Source organism: Pseudoliparis swirei, chromosome 12 (assembly GCF_029220125.1).
Source record: "Pseudoliparis swirei isolate HS2019 ecotype Mariana Trench chromosome 12, NWPU_hadal_v1, whole genome shotgun sequence".
Lineage (NCBI taxonomy): Eukaryota > Metazoa > Chordata > Actinopteri > Perciformes > Liparidae > Pseudoliparis > Pseudoliparis swirei.
In genome coordinates, this window is record NC_079399.1 from 6,001,015 (window position 1) to 6,018,453 (window position 17,439).

The 17,439-nt window shown below is 40.4% G+C and overlaps 1 protein-coding gene across 1 annotated transcript; it reads right to left on the reverse strand.

The window, feature by feature from the left end:
* Positions 1-1,509: 1,509 nt before the first annotated feature.
* Positions 1,510-16,963, reverse strand: stum (stum, mechanosensory transduction mediator homolog). Its single transcript, XM_056428654.1, has 3 exons — positions 16,194-16,963; positions 6,884-7,066; positions 1,510-4,067 (listed from the first exon to the last, which is right to left on the reverse strand). Exons 1-3 carry the CDS (start codon positions 16,402-16,404, stop codon positions 4,033-4,035), a joined length of 429 nt encoding a protein of 142 aa, XP_056284629.1. The 5' UTR covers positions 16,405-16,963; the 3' UTR covers positions 1,510-4,032.
* Positions 16,964-17,439: the final 476 nt, after the last annotated feature.

Genomic DNA, 17,439 nt, shown 5'->3' on the forward strand with positions numbered 1-17,439 from the left:
TCCTAAATAGTAACTTTACTTTTCTTTTCTTTACTCTATTTTTCCATCAAGTGCTCCGTATTCCATATTTTTCCAATTTATTTTAATACCTTCAACCACCGGCATGGCGGGAGTTTTATTACGTTTAATGTTTGTCTTTTAAACTCAAAGCAATGCTGGATTAAATTTTGATTCCCTCGTTTTGCAGAATATGCATTATAAATTCATTTAAATGAATCTGTGTTGAAGTGTGATGTGTCGAGGGCCTCGGTGAAGCGATTACGACCTGCACAACATTTCATCTTCTCAGAACTCGTGACTATGTGCGGACGCTTTGAACCGGGATGGATTATTTGTTATTTAAAGATCTCTTCTTTGCTCTACAAAGTCATCCAGATGACTAATTTTGTCAATATTTTCACCACATTAACTCGGAAGCACTGAAGCTTCAATAAATGTCCCAATCCTAAAGTGCCACTTTAGACATGTTTTATTGAACGCAACACCAAAGTGTGCTATGGGGGCCTCTTTCAGGCTTTCTACCACATCCATTCCCCAGGATTTCCAAAAGGCAAAAACAGCCCAGATGATATTAAAAACAAGAAATAAGCAGTCAATCATATCTCCAAAAAAACAAAAAGTAGAGACTACCACTCGAGTCGAGGGTCGATCTTCTGGAGGCGAGGAGTTGATCCCCATCATGTGATCACCGAGATAATTATTAAAGAAGTAATATTGAGAGACGTGAGAAACAATTAGTGGTTAATCGTTAGCGCTCCAGCTCGTCATGTGGGTCCAACGGGAGCTTTTCTTCTTTGTCGCTACGGTAACCCTGGTTGGGCCTGGAGGCGGAGTGGGAGAAGAAAAGGATAAATAATAGTGAGAAGGAAAATATTAAATTCTAAACGATATCACACGGAGAACCAGCTTCACGTATGATTTTCTCAGTCATTAAAAATGTCATCTGATTTTCTTTTGATGTTCCTTATTGTTTATTGGTGCATTAGGATTACAGTAAAGTATGATCATGGTTAGTCAAACTATATTTTAATTATTTGATGAGTTAGAGACAGATTGCCTTTCAGGAAAGAACCCAGGTAAATAATTTGGGACTCATTCAATCATCTTATTATTTAAATTTAAGGAAAGCATAATCCATGGACATATTATATTATCATTTATATATATATATATATATATATATTTATATGTCTGTTCAATGTTCATTTTTATGTGCAATTGCAAAACAGGTAAATGTTGCTAAAGAAAATATTGCCCCTTAAAACAACATATCAGGAACACAAACTTTGTTTATATTTTTGTGTAAAGAAACGTACGTCACATTTAGCTCTACAATGAATCACGACATGTACCGCAGCATCAATGATGACACGTCAAATATATGTCCAAAACCTGGACTGTATTGTTGGAGCTCTGGAAGGAAAACAATCCGAGGAAAGTTGATGAATGTCGATCATACCACAGTATCAACCGTCTTCTTCATGATCTGCATTAAAGGCTTTAGCCGTATTCAGAAAGATATGTTTATTCATGAGTCAGCCAATTCAGCAAAGTCACAGAGTTAAGCTACACTTTTAAAATAGTAAGTCTGCGTGTGTGTTTGTGTGCGTGTGTGTGTATGTGTTAGTCTACAGTGACTTGACAACAAAGATATGCATGCAGAAGACTGTACGTGGCAGTATGTTCCTCTAATATCCAAAAGCTATAGCACAACATTGTTAAAATCAAGTGTCTAAATAACAATTATTTCATATCTTTAAATTGCACCCAAACCCACACAAAGCAACAAAAAAAACGTCAGCATCACTGCTACAGAAACACCTCTGGGAAACCCATTGGTCATGTGTAAGGCATAGAATATCATCATCATCATCATCATCATCATCATCACAGACATCATCGTCATCATCTTTCTCACATACAAACACTGTACAACGTTTACACAGAAGAACATTAACGCTGTCATACAAACTACAGTAGAACTATTTAAAAGGCATTTGGCTAAGATGATGAAGATCATGAAAACCTGCAGGGATAAAACAAATTAAAAAATGAAAATCAAATAGTAAAGGGGGGGGGGGGGAGTCCATTCAGTTGGTGCCTGTAAACACACGCGCAGCGATCTCTATCCATCTTCCGAGGCTGAGCTGGTTTAACTATTTTAGTTTAAGGCTCTTTTGAATCTCTTGCCGAAGCCGATGTGGCATCATGGGAAAGGCTTTGTTCGGATCAATAAGTTCAAAGGCAAGTTTTTATTAAATACTACAACTTTTTAGATTGAGTATTTTCCATCTCTACTCATGACCTTCACACAGCAAGGTCAAACCGAGGCCATGCCATGTATTCTCCAATCTCCATTTCCACTATTGCACACTATCACTCACACACAAACACCCACACATTAATATAATTATAATTATACAATTAATACAAACACAATTTACTCAGACAACAGTGATTAAACAACTTATTTTTTTGTTTTGTTTTCTTATGAATTAAATGTCTTTATGTGAATTGTGGATGTATGTTCCTTTATAAACTCTTTAAGTTTGTAAACAAATATGACATAATGTAAGGGTGCGCGCGCAGTTTGACACGGAAGTACTGCAAAAGTGCTGCGCAAGGGCAAAATAACCACCAACAAGTATGAATGCTACCTAAACGTATCGACTGTCTCGAGGTGTGTGCTATTCAGTGAGCGGGGAGAATGCGTTAGCGAGTGGCCCAGTATTTACGTTACACCAGCCGGAAATGACGTCACGAGTTATACGTTCTTCCACCCACGTTATCGACACCGCGCCGCGACAGAGGTTGGAGCTGAGTTTTTAAAGTGTTTAAAGTTTTACAAACGTGAACATTTGTTTGGTATCCGTCCATTAGCTTGCGACCAGAGACGCGCCCGGTGTTTCGCTTTCCAGGGTGACCGTGTTAACTGGTGACTCTGCGCCTCAGCGACTAGAGTCCCTGAACGCAACAACCAGACTTTTTGATAGCACGGGGCTAAAACGTCATTTCTGTTTCCAACACGAGAACGGTTTTATATAACAAGTAAAATACAAATCTTTAGACAATGTTGAACAAACTTATAATTAAATTGGTCATAATGTGACTATATGGTTCCCCAGAGTGACCTATTGTTAATTGGATAACATTTTCTAATAATGTGTAATATCCCTCTGACAGTAATTTACACATTGATGAGGTATGAAAGTTAAAAATGCAATAATTGCTGGGAGGCGTGAATCTATTTTTCCACACAGTCCTGTAATTTTAGGATGACACGCATCTCGTGAGCAGCAGTGAGATGCCGCATGTTAAAGATGTGTTTGCTATCACAGTAAAACGTTCCTTTTTAAATGGAAAATATTGGAGCCAAAACATAACTGTAGGCTGATCCATTGATTGGTCGCAAATTACTCCCCCCATCATAATAATAATCATGTCATCATTCAAACTCACGAGGCTGAATATTGGCAGACAATTTACAACCAGACTCTGGTTTGGCTGGTTCTATAAAGACTGTTATAGTTTTATGTTATGAGCCAAATAATGTTATTCTTTTTTGTCGTTGTAATTTTTTCATGCCGGAAAATGAAAATCAATATCTTAATTTTCTCACACAGTCCTCCCTTCTTTATTTCCCCCGTCACGTCGGAAACAGATGAGAAATTATAGTTTTTATCAAATAGATAAAATAAAATTAATATCTAAATCACGGTTCTAATTAATCAACAAAATGCAAACGCACTGTTTTTCTTGTGACAGTTTTTAGTCTCCTTTTCCTTTTTTCTCGTCCGTTTCCTTTTAAACTAAATGTGAATGTGGTCTCAACCAATCAGAAGCAGTCAGGTGACTCTTTCCTTCTTTCTTTCCCCATGTGGATCATTTATCTCAATGTCTCTGCTCCTCTCTGTGGTCCAGCATGTGAACGACTGCTGGCGCTCATCACAAAGATAAAGGAATCGCCACCATGGAGGTCAAAGAGGTCAAACTGTCCACGCGATCCATCGGCGAACACGACGGCGACCTTTCTCAGACATCCTGAGGAAGACTCTGGTCTCTGTAGCCTGAGGAAGAAAGGAGAGAGACTTTTTAATGCTTGTAGAAATAATTGTAACATCTATAAGCTGGCTTCAGTTAAGAGGGTTTTAAAGCGCTGCATGTATTTATTATGAACTTTTGACAATTGCTTTTTTAAATTTTCTTTAAATTGAGAGAAATGAGATAGGAGCCATGTTTTTAAGAGCCTTAAAACAAACCAGAAGTAAATAGTTTGCCTTCTTTTGACAGTTTCAATCTGGCAGTTTCACTAAAACTTGACATTTTCAATTTAGCGTTTTTTAATTTTTCTTGCGATCTTTTTGTCGATTATTTAATATTTATTTTTCAATGACAATTGTACAGAACAATGCATCCGCAGTTGTCCTGGAGCTTATCTAATCAAGACTTGCTTGGTTATATTTATTTATTTATAGTTTTAGGAATTTCTAATTGTAATTTATTTATTGTTCTTCAAAAGTTGAAAAATGCTGTATTTGGATATATTGAACACCATGAGTAACATATAAGTGAAATATATGGTTTGTTACATGAGAAAATTCTAATCCAAAATTCTCTTTACTAAAACCTCTCTAACTTTGTTCTGCTTTTTATATTTTTATATTTTTTTCTGTGTGCCATCTTCATTTACTTTTACCCAGTAACATATAGACTCATATGTACACATCTGAAAAAAAGATAAAACAATTTTAAAATGTAAACATTATTAAAATAGCCCTAGTGGCGGCAGAGATACAGCCCTTTTAGTTTGGGTGTGCAATTTTCGGAGCAGAGGCCTAAAAAAAGCTTGGTGCTGAAAAGGTTAAAAGCTTTACAGAATTCCTAATGAATGTTTATCTTTCTTTTTCCAAGCCTGGGAAATGTGCTTATTGTTTTTGGCTTATTCAGAATCAATGTTATATTTAGCAATCGCTAATAGCTGACTATTTATCATTTATTTGACGTGCTTCTTCAACTCTCCGGGGGGACTCTTAGTGAGGAGGAAACAAAAGAGAAACACTTACCATCAGAAACTTGAGTTCATGAAGCGGGGGAAGAGAAAAGAGATGACACACTGTGAGCTTCATTGTCAAATAGTTTTTACTGCATCAAAGAGAGAGAAAACAGAGAGATTCCCTGCACACACACACACTCACTCACTCAGATTCACTTGTTGGGTTGCACGCGCAGGCAGCAATTACCTCGAATACACACAAAGGAAAGAGCGAGCGTGCGTATGTGTGTGTGTGTGTGTGTCTGCAGTTGTTCATGCATCCGTGCCTGTGGAGAACACACTACTTTCTGAAAAGAAAATTACTCAACCTCCCACCACTGTTCTCTGCATTAACCTTTTCTTTTTCTTTCTTTCTTTCTTCCTTCCTTTCTTCCTAATTATATTAATATATTGGTAGCGTTGCACAGAGCTGCTACGATATTCTGGCATTATTACCTTCGCATTGAAAATACGGAAGGTTATGTTTTGATCGCCGTGTATTTATTTATTTATTTATTTGTATGCGTGTTACTCGCATAACACAAAAAGTATTAAACCAAATCGCATGAAATTTGGTGAGATGATTGGTTATTATCCGGGGACCATTTGATTCGATTTTGGGATCGATCGGGTCAAAGGTCAAAGTTAAGGTCATGAAAAGGTCAACATTTTCTTTTTACCAAAGCACGGTCAATTTTTATCCAATTGGCATGCAACTAATGCCAAAATGTTCATAATTCAATGCCCAATCTTGTGATATGCGAAGGTATGCGCTCTACCGAGTGCCCGTTCTAGTTCTATATCTGTTCTAATGTTGTGGCGACATGCGGGTGCAACGCTATGAAAGCCTTCCAGGAGAGGTCGTCGTAAAATGTGTGTCTGCATGTTAACCTCGTTGTGCGGCCTTATGAACAAATATTTTTTTTTAAACGGATTATAATCGAGCAAAACCTGTCGCCTCCCAAAGTACACAACCGCTCTCAGCCCGTTGGTTTGAACACAGGTCACAAACATTGAGTAAATTTTTTATAAAAGGTGGATAGTTCCCTTATACAGCTGCCATGTAGTTCCAAGCCAATGTTTCTAATACAGGAGTAGAGAGTGTTTGGTGCAGCATGACGGTGTGTGCGAGTGAAAATGTAACCCAGAACAAAGTTGAACAACATGGGTGTCTTTTATAGTTTTTTAACAAAATACAGCTCTATGACACCGATGAATACGTTGCCTCACAGACAAAACTTGTTAATCTCCGATCATGCACGGAGGGCTTTATGCTTAACGCACTCGTTTGTTGATTGCATTAAAAAGCGCTGCGACCGCTGGGGGACACTTCGCTCACGGCGTGTTTTCGCCATTTTTTTTTCTTCTTCAAAAAAGTTGTACAAAATAGCTTAAATGTTTAACGAGAAACCACTTGGAAAGCAAACTTTACATATTAAAATATGGTTGAGGAATAATCTGCGGTAGGTCGTAGACTGCTTCAGGGTAACCACGGGGGAGACTGTAGTATAACAGGTCCGTGTTTCAATCAGGGGGTTGGCGGTTCAATCCCCGCCCTAGTCGATGTGTCCTTGAGCAAGACACTTAACCCTGAATTGCTCCCTGTAGCTGTGTCTACGGTGAGTGATTGCAAGTCACTTTGGATAAAAGCGTCAGCTAAATGACATGTCATGAGATCATAACCATGACCTCTTGTGTGACACCAATATTAACCACAGACTTGAACTTCCTAATCTGGTTTCTATGTCACATTTTAATATTTGTTTGAATGAACTCCACCGGCAGACCGACACGAAGCAAAGGAGACGAGACTAAAACAAAAAGGTCAAGAGAAGACAGATGTTCACTGACTTGCCAGGATGACCATGTCCATTCCCCAGAAGATGCTCATGATCCACCCGACCATGACGACCGCGGTCAGTATCTGGATGAGGGCCGCCGCCACGTTGAGCCAGAACACGCAGCAGACGCCTCGCTCCGAGATCAGCTCGTTGCGAGCTCCGCACAGCACCGCGAACGCAGAGATGAAGGTACCTGAGGGACAGAAAACAAAAAGAAATCCCGTCACCCACCATGCATCCGGCTCGGTGACGAGCGAGTTGAGCCCGACGGGAGCAAAGACGCGGGAAAGAGAGTTCCGCTTTTGAAGGATAGCGCACAGCAAACTTTACATGGAAATAAAGCAGAGGCGTGCACGTGCACCGAAAACACCACACAAGTAAATTCCAGTGGAATAAGTTAATGCTAACTTCAGAATATGCTCCAAAGTGACAATAGCAGCTTATGTCATTTTAGATAGGCGTGTTAGCTTTAGCAAATTAGGACAGAACACAATGACCGTCAATGTCATTCAAAATCAACCTCATGGAAATTCTGTCTGGTTCCATTCACTAAAATAAAAACATGAGAAACTAGAACGGGCACTCGGTAGAGCGCATACCTTCGCATATCACAAGATTGGGCATTGAATTATGAACATGTTGGCATTAGTTGCATGCCAATTGGATAAAAATTGACCGCGCTATGGTAAAAACAAGATGTTGACCTTTTCTTGACCTTGACCTTTGACCCGATCGATCCCAAAATCGAATCAAAAGGTCCCCGGATAATAACCAATCATCCCACCAAATTTCATGCGATTCGGTTTAATACTTTTTGAGTTATGTGAGTAACACGCATACAAATAAATACATAAATACACGGCGATCAAAACATAACCTTCCGCATTTTCAATGCGAAGGTAATGAACGTATTTTAGAATAAAACCCTCCTCTGTCCAACAGCGATGACTCACAGCGGCCACTCGGGCCCTGAGTAAATATCAAGTGGTTGTTTGTGAGTATCTGACCCCCGAAGGCTGTGAATCTATGCCCGGGGAAAAGAGCAGCGAATACCACGGACACGGCGCCGCTCACATCCACCGGGCTCACAACAGGATTATCTCCCGTGGACAATCCTTCTCTGGCTGCATGAAATCCAATATCATACCTGGACACTAGACATGCACCGCTCATTGTACAACAAAGTGTGTGTGTGTGTGTGTGTGTGTGTGTGTGTGTGTGTGTGTGTGTGTGTGTGTCTCGGTGCACACAACATCAGATCATTTCATCACGGGATGTTTCCATGACAACCTGCCCTCAGGAGTAGGATATATATGAATCTTAGTATTTGTAATAAGGCTCTACCGCATGTTATCAATGACATGTGTGGATTTATTCAGCATTATTTCACCGTGACTCTAGAATTGTTTGTTGCAGCCTCCTGACATCCATATCTATTTTTTGGGGAATGGAGCATGACCAGACAGCAACATCTGAATAATGAATACACAAGGAAAGATACAGGAGAACATTCCTGCCCACTCAAATTAAACATGAATAAACCTTACACTGCATTCACTTTATACTTTAAATACACTGTATACACTTTCATTCTATTTAATTTTTACATTTTCATTTCCTTTATTATTTAAATTCTCAAATGTGATATGGCCTGATATTTTAATCTATTTTATTGTATTGCATATTTGTGAACATATTTGCTGCTGCTTTAAGAAATGTCGCTCTGGGGATGAATAAAGTGAAATCTAATCTAATCTATACTGAAGAGATTGTATTCCTTCTAAAGGCCACCAGGGGGCGACTCCTCTGGTTGTAGACAATACATCTGATTATATAGAAGTCTCTGCAAAATTGATTATTTCTCACCTGATTTATTGCCTCAGTTAAACATTGTAGGCATCAGTTGATATTCTCAATCACTAGTTTCAAGTCTTTTTTAGTACAACATGTTCAATTTCGTCGAGTGAGGTCCCATATAGAGTAAAATAGGCCGTAACACAGGGTACGCTTGAGGGTGGGGCTAGCTTGTGATTGACAGCTTTCTCCGGCCTTGTTATTCTCTTACAACTTTAATCCTTTTAAACTGTGTTTTAAGTTCCTGAATTTTTTTTGTAACTGTTGGCCGCCTAAAAATGTCATATTTAGCATTTTAAACTCTAACCCTTTGTTAAAAAAAAAAAAATAAGATGCTGCTGACCACAATGCAAACTCAAGGAAGTCCACGAACAAATCGCTGACGTCACAATGACGATGTCTACTTCTTATATCTACAGAGTCTCTGCCCTGAAGACAATTCCTACAAACTATTCCCCATCCAATCGTTTTCCAGTGTCCAGTCTATCAACGATAGCAGAAAAACACACAGTACCTTCTAAAATATGAATTTCCGGACCGAATACAAACTGATGTGATGTTTATAAATGTAAAGCAAACACTCATTCATAATTCATGGATCTCCCCGACATCTCGGTGAAATGTCTCAGATTCAATCCCTTAGATTGTCCTCGAAAAACCACCAAACCCATAAATCGCTGCACCAGTGTCAAGCCCCTCCCCTCCCATCAGCTCTCTGGAACATGTCATCTATCCTCCTTCCTGTCCTCTGGGGTTTGTATTATTGAGCGTTTTTCAATCCTAACCGGATCACGCAGACGTTTGGACCGTCTCTCTGCGACTCGGGAACGTGCCCAGTGGGCGTGGTGTGCATCGTGGCCTTGGCCCTTCTCCTCCTGCTCGTCCCTTGTCACATTGGAGGAATTCAATGGAGGGGGGGTGGACGAGAAGAGCCGGGTTGCCAGCTGCGTCTCGTTAGTCGGGAGGGAGGAGAGGCCAAAGTTGGCTCATGTCAAAGTTTCTTATCCCTTTTCCTCTGAGTCTGTCTCTCTGTTTTTCTCTCTGATTAAGTAATCAGGCCACAATAATAACCGAGGGCTCCGCCGTGAGGTATATAGAAACACAGGCGCACCGATTGTGTTTCATAATCTCTGCCAAATCTAAATGCACGCCATAATATTTACTTTCACATGCCCTGGACTGCCTTATTTGGAACGGTCCAACTCGGGTATACAAGCACGATCCCAGAATAGTGAGCAGCCCTGCAGCGAAAGAAAAACGTTTAAAAAAAAAAAAAATCATGTGGAAAAAGGGAGATGAAGATATTTCCTGCAACTGTGGATCCCGATATGATTTCATCTGAGAAAAGCATTTTCAGGTCGCAGAGGCCCCGCCCACCAGCAGATGCTCTGGCTCCTGGCTGAGCTGCCCACCTCCTCACATGATGATGGACAGCAAGCTGCTGGCTGATTGCTTTACACACGTCAAACAGGATTTATACGGTGGGTTCATTTATATATTAGATGTTTATGTTGCCAAAATTATCACCTGTACGTCCATTGGGGCTCACAACTATATTCATTATTATATACAAAATATTAACTGGGTTAATACATTTTATTATCAGCTGTCATTAGTTGGAGACGCAGCAACATTTTATTATACAGTATTGTAAAATAAGTTACAGTTATTATTGGATCACTATATGTTAGCAATATCTTCCTGTCACCCTGAGTAACATTAGCTTGTATACATTTTTTTAGGGGCAAAATACAGTTATTTACTTAAAAAATAAGTTTTTTTTCTTCATATTAAATGACAATTGAACTTTATTTTATTTAACAGTCAGTTGTCAACTATACATACTGTAAGGTTCTGTTCTGTGTTTACTCTGTGTCTCCTCGGTGTCTACTGTGTCTTCTCTGTCTCTTCTGTCTCCTTGATTGTGTCATTCCCTGCACCTGCCCTCAGCCACACTCGTCTCGTTAATGTCTCATGTCGTACACCTGTTTCCTTGTCGTACACCTGTTTCCCCCCTATATATCGGGCCACTCTTTCACTTGTCTGTTGCTGGATTATTGTCTTTTTCCCGTCATCCTGTCTTTCGTACCTGGTCCTGCCTGCTTCGACCCTGCCTGCCTGCCCTTACCGCTGATCCTCTGATCCTCTGATCCTCTGCCTTCCCCTTTTTGGACTCTTTTGGCTTTAGTAAAGTGTTTTTTGTTCATCTACATTGAGTCCTCTCCATTCCTCTGCGTTTGAGCTCCTGTACCTCGCTACCTGCGGCGTTAGCCTTGACGCATACAGACGTTAATACAACTGTTGGCTACTTCAAGACTCTTTTTTTAGTTTTAGACTCTTTTGAGTGACGACACAAAAAAATCCCAATTAGGAACTAAAATTGGATTCACTTCTTTTTTTAAACAAATTTATAGTTTGACTATTGTGACATCACAGTGTCACAGAACAAGTACAAATGACATCATTTAAACATCAAAGGTTTGTTTTTTGTTTCCACCAGGCTACCAAGGCCAATAGCGCAGAGCAACCAATGGTGTGTTGGCAGCCGCCACGGGAGAGGAGCCACGCCCCTCTTCACTGTGAAGCGGCGAGTACAGCTGCTCATGCGAGGAAGAGGACTGCTGGGCCTCCTCTTCACTGCCAGGGTGTCGATGAAGGGCTTTCTGCAGCAGTGGGAGAGCTGCGTGTCCTGCTTTCGCGGCTTCAGGCGACCGTGTCACTCACCGGCGGTCGCGGCGTGCTTCCCATCGGAGGGGCGCCATTTTGACCCGAGTTGTTAGCTTAGAGGACTCAATGACTGAATGTTCTCCTCGAACCGCCACCTGGACGTGGTGGAGGAGTTGGAGTGGCTCAGTGATGCTGAGAGCTATGTTGTCCCTGGTAGGGTCTCCCATGGCAACAGGTCTCTGGGGGGAGTCCAGACTTAGAGCGGTTTTTAAAAAAAACACCAGGGCGAGGTGGCAAAATACGTCCAATGTGTATTCTAATAGATGAAGGAGCGATGATAGGTACTCTCAAGTTAACACAGATACACCCCCCCCCTCGCCCCCACACATTAATTCACCAATCACAGGTAGACAATTTGAATAACAGATACAAAGGTAATAGCCTTTTTTTCTTGTTATGCCTTAAAGCTTCAATAACCGTTTATTTATCCACTTTGGGGAAGCGAAACACATATTGTTATAGTATTTTTTAAACATTTTAGCAGTAAACATGTGAGCAACAGTTAACTTTTTACACATCCAGCAGATGAAGTGCAGCATTAGCTTTTATTTGGAGTCATATTTCTGTCCATCTGATGATGGTAATGTAAATCCTAAAGCACGAGCACCGTTGCCGAGCAAAGCTTGTCCGCCTTTGCTCCGCTTATTGCATGCAAGCTTCTATTTCTTTGCTTTCTCATTATCCACCAACGTCCCTCTGGTTCACGGGCAAAAGTTAATGAAACAAACGTTATTCGTGGATTCAAACGCGGCGTTAATGAAAGAATAATTCTACACCGCGGGTGAAATCAAAGCACTCAAAAAAAAGAAATGATCTCTCTGTTCCACATGTTGCAGCTGCTGACCTCATACGGCGCCTTTGAAACGCCATAATAGATATGAACAAAGCGAGGGAATTGCTCGCTTTGTGTGTGTGTGTGTGTGTGAATGTCTACAGTTAGATAAAAACAGAACACACTGAATGTGTGCGCTCAACAGTGCAGTAGTAAAAGGTTAAATACATATTTTACATTGTCGGTTTTAGAAATGTACTCTTAATAATCCACCATGGGGGACGAGCTCTAACATTCCCTGTGCGTGTGTGTGTCTGTGTGTGTCTGTGTGTGTGTGTGCGTGTGCATACATTAGCCAGACTAATGACTATAATTACACAGAGAACTCTACAAAGCACCCACTGGTGGGAGGTTAATAACGGAGCGTTAAAGACACAAGATAGACAAAGACATATAGGGAGAGATAACAAAAGAAAGAAACAACACAAGTTAAAAGAGAAAGGGGGGGACTGTAAAGCAGTTTAGAGCTTAAACTTTGACTTCTTTTAATTTGTATTGAACCAGAAGGATCACACTCACATTTTACAGTCATTCCAAAGGGGTTTATGGTACCCAGAAAAATGTATTCAACATATTATCATAGCTGTTCCTTGCATTATACGTGTCTAAAGTCTTTTGGGCCAGTGGCCGTCATGTGCAATGAGAAAATGGCCTCACAGCCTTGCATTGGTCTGGGAGCACACGTCTTTATTGTCGATATTTACCAGAAATGCTTATACTATGTTTATTCTAAATCCATCAATCACTATATGATTGTCTATGAGAACTCTGGATATCAATATCACTAATCGAATATTATATATATATATATATATATACATATAATTATATTATTTATATATAAATAATATAATTATAATAATAGTATATATATTATTATATGTTATATATATATATAAATAATATTATATATATTATTATATTATTTATAATTATATGTATATATAAAATTCATATCCTAACTCAATGATAGGGACTGGGACTTGATCAGTCTATAATGTTGGAGATGTTGCGCAACATGAGAGACGTTAAACCATCCTGATGAGCTGAACTGATGCGGTGTCTCCAACATCACATTCCATCAATCACATGCCCCCCCCCCCACCCACACACACACACCTACAGACGTGACCTCCGCCTCCCACCCCCACTGAGGATTGAATCCTATATTCACTCTCCGTGTCGAAGGCCTCCCCCCCGTCTGTGCCACAAGATCGTAACACGACTAGAGCGCTGAGCCGTGGCTTCCTCCACAATACGTGATTATCGAGAAGCCGACAGCTCTTCAATCGGTCGACGCTTCACTCACTCACAGCTTCTCTGGTACTCAGTAAGATATTTACCGAGTCTCCAGTGGCAACATCACGTCAGGCCGGATTAACGTGAAGTTAAAATAAGCGAGAGAGAGAGAAGGGAATCGCGAGGATTTGGAGATGTTAATTTAAGTTATTCTTATTTTTCACTCTGGAAAGGGCTCAGCTAGCTTCCAGTCTTTTAGCTAACAAAATGACCTCCTCGCTAACACGAGGGCGGCTCCTATCTTCTCATGGCCCTCATGTTGAGCTTTTCCTTTGTCTTAACCATCGACCTCAACGTCTTCTCAATGTTCAACATTCTAAGGAACGTACTCACTTTCTTTACGTTGGATGAGAAGACTGCGAACATTGAGCTTGAACTTGCAGCCACTTCCTGTCGCCGGGCTCAGTGGGAATGAAAAAACTCACATTTTAGAGGCGCTAGACTCCTATTAGATCAATAGTATCTCCAAATCTACGATTATACTTGATCGTGGACACGTTCAGACATCTCAAACCCACTCCAGGGACGCCATGTCATCAATGCGATCTTCAGGAAATGTGTGACTTGACACTTGAAAGCTCAGCAGAGATTTTTAAGATGCACGCCTTCGAGTAGCGGACGCCGCTGCCTTCGGTCACGCGGGCCCAGAACACAGCGTTGTGTTCATTTCAGTCAGCGTTGTCATGGCAACTAACCGCAGCTGTTCAACGAAAATGTCACGGCATTCAGGTCAACCGACATACACACTCGTACTGTACACACACACACACACATACTGTACACACACATACACGCACTTTGATGCTTTTTGGGGGTTTCGAATGTGACACGTCAGGCCAATGTTCCCGCCAAAAAAACGAGGGAAAACTGATTCCTCAGTTATTTAGCGTTAACCGTCGTAAAGCCTGCAGCGAATAGACGCCGAATGTGTGCAAACAGGACAGAAAAAGAATGAATGAATAAGAGGAAAGCTCCAGAATGGTGGTGTCTGAATTCCTTCTTCAGGAGGGAAAGATAACGGAGGAAGAGAGGATGACAAACACACACACATGATACGTCTCCGGAGAGCTATGACCAGCAGATCAGAGGCGAGGGGAGGAGGGGACACATCGCCATGGAGACATTCATCTCCTAATTACTTTCGGGGACAGATATCCAGTTGGAGAAACATGACAGAATTGACAATATACAGAACTGTATGTTTACTTTTCCTGATACTGTTAAAAAAATGTCCTCTAAAAAAAAATATACAGTATCGAGATTTGTACCCCCGCGATAATCGACATAATTGTCGAGTCTGGCTACAGCGAGGACGTCTCTGCCAGCTGTGAAGATGCATCCGCCCACAATGTGTGTTTACGCCCTGACACGTTTATTAAAGCACGAGGTGTGAGCGCTGTCTCTCGACATCTTTCTCACAAGTGTGTGTGTCTGCGTGAAAAATGCACAGACTGGTAGAGATCTGAGTTAAGTTGTCAGAATGGTCGGGCGGCTCTAATGGAGCTATACTTAAACATAAATATGCAGAGTAATTCATATACAGCCCATAAAAATCAACAATCGGTGCTTAACCCTCCTGTTACCTTTATATTTACTGACATATTTTACCCTCGGGGTCAATTTGACCCCAGCAATTAAAACCTCCAGAAAATTATTAGAATTAATATTGTTTTCCAAGTTTAAGTGTGAGGTACTTTATGTTTGTTTGTTGACTACCTAAATAGCCCTTTAAATATATAAAAAAGTTGATATTTCTTATATGTTTGACACAGTGAAAAACAGCCTGGGGTCAAATTGACCCGAAAAAAACACCGACATTAAACATTGAATGGGGTCAAATTGACCCTAAAGGTAACAGGAGGGTTAAGAAAGTAGTTATTAACCAAACTGCAATCAATTCAATTCAATTCAATTCAGTTTATTTGTATAGCCCAATTTCACAAATTACAAATTTGTCTCGGAGTGCTTTACAATCTGTACACATAGACATCCCTGTCCCAAAACCTCACATCGGATCAGGAAAAACTCCCAAATAACCCTTCAGGGGGAAAAAATGGAAGAAACCTTCAGGAGAGCAACAGAGGAGGATCCCTCTCCAGGATGGACAGAACAATAGATGTCATGTGACCAGAAGGACAGATTTAGAGTTAAAATACATTCAATGAATATGACAGAGTGTATGAATAGTTTATAGAAGGCATATTCCACGATGGAGACCTCCAAGATCCATCTGGCAGATGGAGGTAGAGAGGAGTGGGCGGAGTCTCAATCCTCTTTTACATATATAGTTTCCTGTGAATATGGACCTTTATTTTGAAAGGATCTGTATGCATATAAGGAGCGAAAATGTACACGGAAAAAAAATCTGAAAACGCTTTTTGTAACATACATGTTGCATGACGACAACGTTGAGCTGGAAAGACTATCTATCGATATCAATACGTTTATTTTCCAAACTTTTAATATAACCTTTAGGGTCACTCTCCTGTACGTTCCCCTTCTGGTTGCTCTAGTTTATCTGGCGTGCGTGCGTGACTTTTTTCCCTTTTATTTTGTAGTTTTTATTATTTTAACACAAACAATGAGTCGAGAAGGGGAGAAGACTTACCGAGTCCCGGTATGAAGGTGTTCAGGAACAGGCAGATGACAGCCAGAGGGAAGGGCATGGTGGGTATGGCTGCCCGCAGAGGTCCCTTCTTCTCCCTGACCTCCACCACCACTCCTCCACCTGCGATCGGGGCCCCGGCTATGGCTTTGGCCCCGAGGTGCTCCCCGGTTTTAACACGCATCTGGGCTTTCCCTCCTTCTTTCTGTGCCATCTTTCCGTCTTATCTTCTCCTATTTGTATGTTTGTCTTGAGAGTAAAAAAGCAGGAGAACGAGCTGAGGATGTGTTGAATGATTTCTACTCTGAGTCACTCTCCCTCTGGACTAAGACGTATAGAAGATAATCAATAATGATGAAGTGCATCCTTTGAGAATTAGATCAAATATATGCAGCAGGGCACCTCAACAGTTGGCTCACATTCACTACGTCACTCTTCATTAGAGTAGTATAAATCTATCAATAAATTGGTTTAAAAAATAATTTTATGTCCATAGAATAACCCCAATATGTTCCCAAAGTCAACTTTTTAAAAAAACCTTCAGGCTCTTCCGGCTTTTGAAGTCCAAGAAACAGTCAGAAGTCAATCAAAGACTTTTTCCAGAAGAAAAATCTCTTCAAGACTGTTGGAATATTCTCATTTGAATCCCTTTAAGTTTCTTAAAATTGAGCGTCAGAAGTCTTGATGTCTGCCGGTTATTTCCATGTCCCAAAAGGTTCTTAAGGAATGTTAAATCCCACAGATTTAAAGCTCTGAAGTCACTTTCAGTCTTTCTTTTTGGTTAAATCCCACTCAACCCACCCACCTCTCCAAGACAAAGAGAAAGTGCACACAAGACCACCCTTTTCTACTACATCTCCCTCTCCTCTCTCCTCTCTCTCTCTTCTCCCCGTCCCTTCTCTCCATTTAAAGGGACAGTGCACCAATCTAATGTTCAATGAGATGGCATTCAGCAAGCCGAGTGAGTGAATGAATGAATAAATGCATTCAGCGATCATTCAAACTATTAATGTTTATGATGAACATAAAAGAGGGACGTTTGTTTTATGGAGCTTAAATATAATAGATGAAAAAATGTAAAAAGTCCACAGAAAGAGGAATATTTACAAATGTACCAAGTCTGTAATAATAAATGATTTTCACACTTATATTGATGGACGATGACAATATGAGAAACTGGAAACCAAGGAAGACAAGGAAAGTATAGAAAAATAAATAAAGAGAACAAAGAAGAGAGAGCAAACAAATA